The sequence below is a fragment of the Dryobates pubescens genome, chromosome 4 (genome assembly GCF_014839835.1).
Source record: "Dryobates pubescens isolate bDryPub1 chromosome 4, bDryPub1.pri, whole genome shotgun sequence".
In the NCBI taxonomy this organism is placed as follows: Eukaryota; Metazoa; Chordata; class Aves; order Piciformes; family Picidae; genus Dryobates; species Dryobates pubescens.
In genome coordinates, this window is record NC_071615.1 from 9313355 (window position 1) to 9324176 (window position 10822).

Here is a 10822-nt window from a genome sequence, read left to right on the forward strand (position 1 = left end):
GACCACAGCAAGGTCACAACTGCCTTAATGAACTGAGAAAAATCATCACAGAAGGATCAAACCAAACCAATTGGGTGTCAAAAGCTAGACAGGTGTATGCTAGTTCAGCTCATACCTTAGTACATACTTCAAAGTATTACAAGAGAACAGACAAATGTTGAAGTCTGATTCCCCTTATTTTTATTAGGAATTCTGCCCTGCTTTCTGGAGTCTCTATATCCATCTTAAACTCATAGTAAATACCTTGGTGGGTTGTTTATTGATGTCTGAATGCTCACTATAACTCCTATTGAAAAAAATTACATCACAGTCTCCAAGATCTGTTACTCCACTACTCCTCATCTCTCAGGAATACTTAATCCTTCTGGCTGCTCTGCAGCACATGTAAATGACAATAGCTCTGGCAATTCATGCAAGCTGCCCCATAATTGAACTGAAAGAGGGTTTTTGTTTGGTTGGGGGTTTTTTGTTTGTTTGTTATAGCACTATTAATAAAACAATAAACCAGAAAAAAAAATTAATACTGTAACCTCTGGGAACTTAGACTTTTACACATCTTTTGTGTGCAATAATAGAATATGAACTGAGAGATTAAATGGTACAGCAGAAAATTAATTAGGATGCAGAAATCATATGCAAGGATTGTTCTAGACAAGAAGACAGCAAACAAGTAGGAAGTGAGTAGGATCAAGAAAAGTAAGTTTTTACCCACATGTAGTTTTCTCCAGCTAAAAGTCTAGCAAAACTCAAGTTACACTTTCAGGATTCAAACTTCAAGGCAGTAATTCTTTTCAGCTTCAAACTGCTCCTGTACCAATAGTCATACACCAGGTTAACGATTCTCACAAAATAAAGATACTTGGATCTGCACCTCAGATAGTTCCCTTCCAATTGATTCTATCTCCTTCCCTTAGAAACTCTAAGCAACAGCAACAACAAAGAGTGAAATAGCAGAACTGACACAAGCCCAAACCTGCAGAGATACTGAACCAAGATCTCAGAGTACCAGAAGTCACTGAATGTGGATTTCACAATCCATCGTTACAATAGCATCTTTTAAAACACAAAATAATATGTAAAATAGAAGCTGCACTCTTACTTTAAAAGGCATTTCCTTGCAACCAGAAAAAAAACCAAAACATTTTGGACTCTGAACTTTGCTTTGTAGGATACAAATTAAAGGTGGATAGGAAATGGAGGAAGACTTATCAACAGGAAAGTAGGAGTACTAGAACAGTGACCCACAACAGCATGGAGACATTTGGGAGGATGTGGAGAATGTTTTGCCTGAAAATGACATTTGTGTTAAAGGTAAGCAGGTGTTCATCACTAGAGTTACAGTAGGAAACAGGGCAGGAAGATTTGGGATAGGCAGCGCCAGAGTCCCCTTACTACTGCACTAAAGGACCAGTTAACCTCACCATTACTTCTAAAGAATTCTTTTTTTCCCGCCTGAATTTTATTTATTGCCCCTTGCCAGAGAGTCTTTAGAAGCTCACAACATAAGGGTATGCTTTGAGAGGAAATGTCAAAAAACAAAACCACCAACCAACCAACCAATAAACCAAACGAGAGCACCACCCCACCCTTGAAGACTCACATTTTCCTTCAAGCCCAAGCAGGCTGCTCCGTCTAGACCACAACAAATCCCGTTGGTTCATCCACGCTGGCAGCATTTCCTTTGGGAAATACTTGATACATTCACCAAACACTGCCGACTCATCCCGGTAACACGGAGCACGCAAGCCTGCCTGCAGGCGCCGCAGGCAGCGCACCCGGGCTACGGTTACATTTAGGAGAGACATTTTAAGTACAAGTTCATCTTTCAGTGACTCGTTACAAAACTCCTCCACGACACATCAGGGGGAAACTCTCACTCATTGTCCAGGTTTCTTTTTTTTTTATTCCCTTTTTTATTGCTGTTGTTTTGGTTTTTCCTCTGTCAAACAAAGCGCGCTCAGAGCCCTTGGAATTAGAAAGCGGGAAAAGCACGGCAGCCCCTGAAACGCCGCCCGTATCGCCCCTCCCCAGCGGACTCGGCCTAACTATGGTCAAGGGCAGGCAAGACACCGAATGTTAGCTCCGTAGCCACCACCTAGCAGCAAAAGAATTAGCAGTAGGCACTGTTCATTGTTTTATCCCGGCTTGACCCCGGCAGGACAGGGACCACCCTCAGGCTAGATGCCACCGCTCCGCCTCAGGGGGCCGCTCGAAGCGCCCTCACCGCCCGCGGCGCTTCCCGATTGGCTGGCGTGTGCCGGAAGGCGGGGCCGGCAGGTGGCCGCTCCCCCTTCCCAGCCGTGCGCCTGCGCAGAGGCCACCTGCGGTGCATTGCCGCATCCGGGTCCGCGTCGCAGCGGTTGGGTCATGGCGACGGTAGCGGAGCTGAAAGCAGGTTGTGAGGCGGAGAGGTGCCGAGGGGGTGGGGAGCCTGCGGGGTGGCGGAGGAGGTAACTCGGTCCGCCGAAAGGGCAGGTAGCCGAGCTTTTCATATGCACCCGGGCCCCAGCGGGGGCTGCCGCCTGGTTTTGAGCCGTAGGAGAAAGGTCCCCGAGCCGGCACTGTGTCCCTGTCATTATCTTGGTCTTGTTTTAATTCATTAGAAATATATGGGATCAGTAATAAGTTCTGAAACTTCTAGAGTCTATGTTCGCTACTGAAACCGATATAATCGTGACTTCTCCGAAGGGCTAATTTTTATCTGTAACGTTCCTGCTGTTGCTGCCTACTGGCGTATGCGCGGCTCTGGTTATCTTATCTTTATTTCCCCTTGAATGTGCTCAAATTGTGTTTGTATTGCGCTTGATAAAGGCTGCTTCAACGTGTTTGGCATTGTACTAACAGACCTTTTGATGGTATTAGTTTTAAAGGACACACTGGAAAAAAGAGGTGCGCTTGGACAAATAAAAGCCAGAATCAGAGCTGAAGTTTTTAAGGCATTGGATGATCAAAGTGTGCCACGGCCACCACTTTCTCATGAAAATCTCTTAATCAACGAGCTAATTCGTGAATACCTGGAATATAACAAATATAAATATACAGCATCTGTTTTAACTTCAGGTATTTGGACTGAGTTTTTCTTGTCATCACTTTTAAAAGACGTTCAGTGTTCGGTTGATGAAACTATGAAATGTAAAAAGTCCTCCTGAGCTGCATCATCTGGGCTTCCCTTGGAGATAAATAATGTTGTCACCTCTGCTTTTAAAAGCCAGAGTATACCACTAGCTTTCAAGAATACTTGCTCCTCACCCTTGAGGAAAATGCTGTGACAGAGTAGTTGATACAGGAGTGCGAAAACTTGCTAACAGCCTGCAAAATCAAGATACCTTTCTTGAAATGTCTGGTTTTGTTTGAAGGGTAATTTAAATTAATGTAATACTTCCATGAAGTGGTTGATAATCTGAATTGCAGCAATTCTGGCAAGACATGCATATGGACTCTTAAGAAATTTGGTTAAGATGTCTTTAGCTTAAATATCAAAAAGAATACAAAGGTGATCCATATGTTTTTACTGCTGCTGGCTGTGCCAACATACTAGTATTTGAGAGCTTTATAAACTACAACATCTAAATGGTAGCTGCAATTTATATGCTACAGCATTGTTTCTGGCAGCTATTACTAACTTGTATTTGAAATATGAAGTTTTGTAGCTGTGCTTAGGTACAATAATTACATTTGCTGTTAACAATTTGATGTATTTCATCCTCAGAAAGAGGGAATGGAGAGTGTATAGTAGTTAATGTAGTGAATGTGTTTGATATTGTTTAGAGGGTGAGTTGTTTGCCTGATAGATTTATCTTTATACTGTAAGACTTCTTTAATATGTTTAATAAATTCCTGCAGAGTGAAGATTAAAGTTGTAAAATGCAATTATAAATTCTGTTAGTTTGAAGCACTAATGTTTAAGTAAGTTTTGAGACTGTGCTCTCATTCTTTTTTGAAGTCTTTTGTTAAATGGTGATGGTTTTCTTACCAGTTTTAAGAATTTGGAGGAATTCTCTTTTTCCAGAAGCTGGCCAGCCTGAAGTGCCTTTGGATAGACAATTTCTTGCCAAAGAGCTGAATATAGTGGAAGACACAAATGGAAAATCAGTGTAAGGAGTGATTTTTGGAATGCACAATATAATGTAGTTCTGTATCTGGTTTTCTCTTTAGTGTTACTATAAATCACAAATAAATGTTCTCAGCAGTTGGCTAGATCACATACCTGCTCTAAAGAGCTGGATTCAAATTCATCATTTCAAACAGAGGCCCATTATCAAACATATTCCAAACTGACATTGAATTCTGCCTACTCCATAGCATTCTCTACTGTACTTGCACACCAGAACATGAGTCTCTGACCAGGATAGTCTTCCCTACAGGCAGAAGCAGAAAACAGGTCATGTTTGCATATCAGTGAATTGCTTTGTAGAGTTATAAAAAGATTATTGCATTCTGAGATTAGGCACAAATTCATAGTGCTCTGATAGGACTGCACTAATGAGCTAGGGTGCTGGAGCAGGTTTAAACACACCTTCAGCATTCTCTGCAGCTTGTGCTGTCAGAATCTGTTGGGTGCTTAGCAAGACGTAAGTTTGGGATGTGGACTGGGCTGTAGCTCACCAAAGGCTGATCCTTTGTACTGCTCAAGTGAGAACGGGGATCTACACTCTTGTGCTAAGCATGCTTTGGTTCTTCACCTAGAGGGCACCTGGAGTTTACTTGAGAACGTTCCTTAGTGTAAGCTTTTTAGGAGTGTTGGTGTTTGAGGTGGGCTTAGGTCTCTGCTTACTTATTATTCATTATTGGCATAATGTATTTTAAGTAAAGACATGTGCACATATTCTAGAAGTTGTGAGGATGTATTTTTAGTGTTCAGTGTTTCACAGTCTGCTTTTGTCATTTCTCTCTTAAGCAGACCTCTCTTGTATGGAATTATCTCTCATTTCTTACATGCTGGTAAAGCAGAAAGTACTCAGAATACCCTTCCAAAAATGTCTTTGCTCAATTACCCAAAGCAGAACCTTGGCAAACTACCCATTGAGAGAAATCAAAAAGGTGAGTCAGGTGTCATTTTTTGCAGAAGTTTTGTTTGTGACAAGATTTCCTACCTGGTACATATAGCAGCATCAGCAGTGAGAGGGATGCTGTACCTCCTTCTCTGCAACAAATCCACAACGGGTCTGCTACAGGCTGTCTTACTACACTGTCAGTTTAATAAATTCTCAGTAAAATATATTAAACTGTGGATGTATTTCTCTTTCTGATTAATATCTAATTGCTATAGAAAGTTCTTAACTAGTTGTCACCTCTGCATTTGGGCATATGATTCACACCCAGTGACTGCAGAAATTTGAGCTCTGAGTTCATTGTGCTACAGCAGAACACTGCTAAATCTTTTTTTCCCTTTCTGGACTGCTTTTTGCCTGGTTCCAATTAATATCACCTAAGCTAAAAGAACCCAAGAGATCCTTAGTCCATTTTTCTGCTTCAAAGACCTTTCTTGGTGTATTACTGCACTTTTTACAGTGAGAATGTAGCACTGTTAGGACTAGGAACTATTTATTTTTTTGTCTAATAATTTGAAGAATGAAGCCTAAGATACTGTTGACACCTAAAACGTGTGGGAGAAGTGCTCAACACCTTTTCTGAGCAGTTCCTTGGGACAATGTTCCCTTCTGCCAGAAGGGGGGGCTGAAGAAATAACATTGCAACACCAAAGAGCTATCAGTTGTCAGAAAATAATTATTCCTAGCAGTCCAGTTCAGTTTATAAAAGAATTGTATTTGAAATATAACTTTGTCCCTCATTTCTGAATTTGACTCTGCAGAGTCACCTTGCCCTGTTTATTCCAGGATAATTTCACATGGGGATTTAATTGTTTAGTCACAAAACTCAAGACTAATCCTAAAACACAACAGCACCTTACTTTTTGAACTAAACCAAAATGGAACAGCTTTAAGGCTTTAAACCTTTAAGTAGCTATAGTCTGAAATGACTTTCTGCATGTGTTTGTAAAATATGTCAGTGGAGACCTAAATGCAGTGGGTTCAAGCAACTAATTATCTAGCTATTTTAATTAGCCTGCATATTAGAATCATAGAAATGTTAGGGTTGGAAGGGACCTCAAGGATCATCTAATTCCAATCACCCCTGCCATGGACAGAGACACCTCACACTAGATTCAGGTAGTGAAGTCCCTTTGTAAGCTCAACTCTCTGAGTCTCATATTTAACTTCCAACTTGCTTTTCATATTAGAAATTATCTTGCTTATTTAGTTGAATGAATATTCCTGTGGGGTCCTGATGGAATCTGAGTTGGAAGCTGTCTGGAAGTTAATCTTTAGTAATGCAAAGTTCTTGTCTCATACAGTTGCATGCAAAAAATAGCTGTAAAATTGCCTGAGTTTCCTATGATGATATTCTGCATGAAGACTAGAAAATAAGATTTATACCTTTGGATCTCCAGATGCCTGAGAATGTTTGTCTCTGTGTTTCATTTTCAGATAGAATTCCAGAACCAGGGAGGATGGCTGGCACAAGCATTGAGGAGCCCCTTGTTCTGCAAAGTATAAACAGATGATAGCTTCATATGCTTATTTCTCATGCAAAGTTCTGTAATTTAGGAAATTCCTTGTTGCTTAGATTTCCCCAGCATGGCCAGTGAGGCCATTTCAGCTTGTTGAATTTACCCATGAGGCAGGCTGGTGGGATCATACTGTCAATGAAAAAGCTGTTAGCAAAATCTCTCTTCCCTCAGTGCTGATAGAAGGAAAACTCTGTATGAAGTCAGATCAGTAAAGCCTGTGTCTAGAACTGGGCCTAAAAATACTGGGTTTACTTTATAAGAAATCTCACAGATAATATAATTTCTGCACTTTGCTTTATGTACTGTGCCTTTGTGTGTCTGTAATGTGTTTCTGAATAAAATGTTTCCATTTCTATTCCCTGTGGTATTCTGAAAGTGTTCAACCCAAACATTTTAATCACTCTTGTTTCTAAAGAAGGAGCTGCTACTTCCAGATAAATATGGGAAAATACATTTTAATAGACAATTAAAGTGCTTTAGAGGAAGAGTTGGGTTTAATTCTCTGGAAATTAGGACTATATTTATCTTCATGCCAGCAAGCGAGAGTGGGTAAGTCTATTCCATCTGGAGCTGCTATAAATTGTATGGTGTAACACTGAGTATGTGGGAGGAGAGGAACTTGTGTTTTTTTCCCAAACAACATGAAATTCAAAGTCAGGCAAAGCTAAAAATAAATTTGATAATAAATTACTGATTCCCAGAACTTTTCTTAGCTTGTTTTGAAATATTTGCTTGTTTTGAAATGGTAATTTATTTTACAAACCATCACAAATAACAGGTCAGCTATTTTACTCTACCCATACCACTATCTCTTCATCTTACCCTCTAACCCCTCACGCTGGCCCCTAACCCAAACCCTATAATACAGTAGAAATACGTTTTTAAGGTAGATTCTTTTAAATCTTAAATAAATGGTGCAGTAAGTGGAGAAAAAAGGAAGAGAAGAACTTTTAAGTGAAAAGCCCCGAAATTGTACAGCCAGTGGAGTTATGCCTTCATCTTGGTTTGACCCAGCTAACATTACAGGTGTTTTTTCACAAGCAGCCTAGCCTCTGATGTGGAACTGCAGAGAACAGTTAAGAGTTGAATGGAGAAGCTGAAATGATCCATTTGAAGCCTCAGCAGTGAGCTCATCCCCTTTGCACAACTGGCAATGCTGCCAGCTCCCCAGTTGCTGATTTATAAGCATCTCAGGGCTTTTTCCAGCAGAGGAAATACATTTCACTCAATTCCATCTTTAAGTCTTTTGTAGCTTTGCATCAGTTACAACAAACCAGTGTGTCAAATTGTGACAGCATCTGAATTGTCATTTCAAGGGCAAGGAAAATGGCTCTGGAAAACACCGAGGCTCTAACCTTCTATGCTATGCAAATGGCACAGTAACCAAAGCCATTTTTGCCTGCTCTCTGTCTTCTCACCACACATCACACAGAAGCTGCCCAGGTGCCGTGGAGCTCCCTGGGAAATGGATATTTAGTGTTACAAATGAAATACCATTTTTGTTCTGGTTGAAGAAGGCAAAGGGATGTTTGATACTTGCCCTTTTCCAAGCACAAAGGTCAGGAGGCTCATGGTCTCCACAACTGTAAAAGGGCGTCCCTCACCATCCAGATATGGGGAGTTGTAACAAGCTCTTATTTCAAAGTGTAGTCATTGTACAAGCAAATTAAATCAAAGTGTATTCCCTGTGATATTCATTTGTACAACAAAGGTTTGGAACATGATGAAAATACACTGGTTGAATCGCCTTTTTAATGGTCTAGCATTTATCCTGGCAGTAATGAAACAGGAGAGCATCTTTGAAGATGCAGACGTACAGTGCCTGCCTCACTTGGTAAGGGCTGAAGAGGAACAGCAAAGCCTGTACAGTATAGCTGCACTTCCCAAAAGTTTAAGTTCAGTGAGGTCAGTCCTCAAGATGAAAATAATTCATAAAATCCTAGAGTCAGAGGTTCAGGCTTTAGGTGGAATTGTGGAATACACAAATGATTTTCTCAAGTAATTTAAGAAGCTCTGTTTAACTTAATTGCAAGCTGTGATGTCTTCCAGTAGCTGCCCTTTCTACTAACATCAGAAAATAAAAGATAGAAGCATGCAGAAGTTTGGGGCTTTAATGAGCAAAATGCTTTTCTGAACTTTGTTGGAGATAGAACCCTGTAACTGAGACTCTAACAGGGGGAATTATGTTAAGAGAAGCTGTTCTTTGTCTAAGCATGATACCACAAGTGAAGGTGACAAGGAGCCAGGGAAATGCGATGTGGCTATCAGATCTGGAAAGCACTTTGGAAGAATTTAACCCACAAGTTGCTTTTAAAAAATAAATAAATCTTTAAGACCAAATTTTTGCACTCCCCTAGAATCAGAGGAAACTGTTTACAGACTTCACAGTGTCAGTGTTGTTCAGAGGTTTTAGTTTCCCCTGTCAGGCATAGGGAGATGTTTTTCCAAGCTTTATCAACAGGCTGGCAGGAGTGGGTTACTCTTCCCTTCCTGAGCACACTCCGTATCGAGCCAAAGCTCGGTGTCAGTGGTCAGTTTTCCGGAGCGATCCTCACTGGGTGATTACTTCTGGGAAAAGAAACCCAAAATACCTGCTCACACTTGCGAAGAGACCCTTTCAGTAGCTGCTGGTATCCAGCTGCTTCAGAAGTGACCTGTGTGCTTCACATACCTTACTTGACCTGCAGCTAGCACAAAGCTCAGCACTAAGTAGCTGGTGACTATTTAACTCATCATAGTGCTCATGACTAATTGTGCTCCTTTGGATGCAGACTGTCATTACTGGACGAGCAGAGCTTAGCACAGGTGGTAACCACGCAGCACACTTGTCAGTTCCACTAACCTCTAACATGGTTGGTACACTTAGAATCAGAATGGTTTGGGTTGGAAGGGACCTCCAGAGGGCATCTAGTCTAGCTCTCCTGCAGTGCCCAGGGACATCCTCCACTAGATCAGGTTGCCCAGAGCCCTGTCGAGCCTGACCTTGAATATCTTCAAGGATGGGGCCTTAACTACTTCCTTGGGCCACCTATTGCAGTGTTCCATCTGTCTCATGGTGCAGAACCTGTTCCTTACATCCTATCTAAATCTGCTCTGCTCTCATTTCAAACGATTGCCTCTCATCCTACCACTGCAGGCCTTTGGAAACAGTCCCTCTGCAGCCTTCTTGTAGCCCCCTTCAGGTACTGGAGGGCTGCTATTAGGTCTTCCCTGAGCCTTCTCTTCTCCAGGCTGCACAACCCCAGCTCCCTCAGCCTGTCCTCACAGCAGAGGTGCTCCAGCCCCTGATCATTTTCATGGCCCTCATCTGGACCCCCTCAATCAGGTCCATGTCCTTCCTGTGTTGAGGGCACGAGGTAAAAACATTTTAAAACACACAAAGAAATTACTTGGACACACTCTATTTAACAATCTAAACCCATCATCCATGCTTTCTCTCCACCTCCCCACCTCTCCCCTTTTTATTCTGGTTATGCTGTGGTAAGGCAGCTGAAAGTTCATTTCTTTCTTTCTTGAGTCCTCTCCCCCCCACCGTCCAAGTGCAATATTTACAGTGCAAATTCAGCAAGGAGATATTTCAGGACAAACTTCTCAATACTTAATATTTTTTTTTCTAGAAAAGTAATTAAATAAACAAATCAGAGGGGTTAAAATAAAGCTTGTTTTGTTGTCATAAAAACACTGTCCACTGAGAATCCACAGCTTTCATTTTGAGGCAGTTTTGTTTAAAATCCTTGGGTTTATATCCAAAAAAGCAACAAACATAACACTTAGGAAACACCAACCAAGCTATTACATCACTATATTCTCACACTAACTTTGAAATGAAGGTTGGAAGCCATGCTTACAGTTATCAGTTCCTACCCCAGCTGGCTCAAGAGTGCAACTCTTTCAGTCCCAGCAGTAATATTCTTCAGACTTGCTAGTCCCCTTTAAAGTCCCCTCATAGATCACCCTCCAGCACTGCTTCTGTCAAACACACTACCCAGGCAGCAAGCCTGCATGTGCACATGCAGCGGTTTGCAGACCTGCCAGAATAATTTCCACTCCTTTTTAAGCTACTATTAAAATGTGTCTGGTTTTGTGAAACAGCTGCATGGGTTTAAAAGGAACTGCTAGGGATAACTTTGATGAACTTGAAAATGATCATGTAGTTTAGAGGAGCCCTTTGCATCGCATCGCATTGCATTACTTTGTATTAGTTGAATTCCTATTTAAAAGCTACATTTGCAACCAGGAAGCTAAAAAAGA

At 41.3% G+C, this 10822-nt stretch overlaps 1 protein-coding gene across 5 annotated transcripts; it reads left to right on the plus strand.

Moving 5' to 3' along the window:
• Positions 1 to 2332: 2332 nt before the first annotated feature.
• CEP20 (centrosomal protein 20) lies at positions 2333 to 7180 on the plus strand. 5 transcript variants are annotated; one of them, XM_054180435.1, is made up of 5 exons: positions 2333 to 2395; positions 2863 to 3060; positions 4010 to 4094; positions 4898 to 5040; positions 6489 to 7180. In XM_054180435.1, exons 1-5 carry the CDS (start codon positions 2368 to 2370, stop codon positions 6563 to 6565), a joined length of 531 nt encoding a protein of 176 aa, XP_054036410.1. In that variant the 5' UTR covers positions 2333 to 2367; the 3' UTR covers positions 6566 to 7180. The 5 variants fall into 5 exon arrangements, with proteins under 5 accessions (XP_054036410.1, XP_054036411.1, XP_054036412.1 ...); XM_054180436.1 differs by having other exon boundaries at positions 4901 to 5040; XM_054180434.1 differs by lacking the exon at positions 2333 to 2395 and having other exon boundaries at positions 2644 to 3060.
• The last annotated feature ends 3642 nt before the right edge of the window (positions 7181 to 10822 follow it).

Coding starts and splice junctions, on each gene's coding strand:
- CEP20 (XM_054180434.1), top strand. CDS start 2,775: ATGTGCTCAAATTGTGTTTGTATTGCGCTTGATAAAGGCTGCTTCAAC. Junction 3,061..4,009: donor AGCATCTGTTTTAACTTCAG/GTATTTGGACTG, acceptor CTCTTTTTCCAG/AAGCTGGCCAGCCTGAAGTG. Junction 5,041..6,488: donor CATTGAGAGAAATCAAAAAG/GTGAGTCAGGTG, acceptor TTTCATTTTCAG/ATAGAATTCCAGAACCAGGG.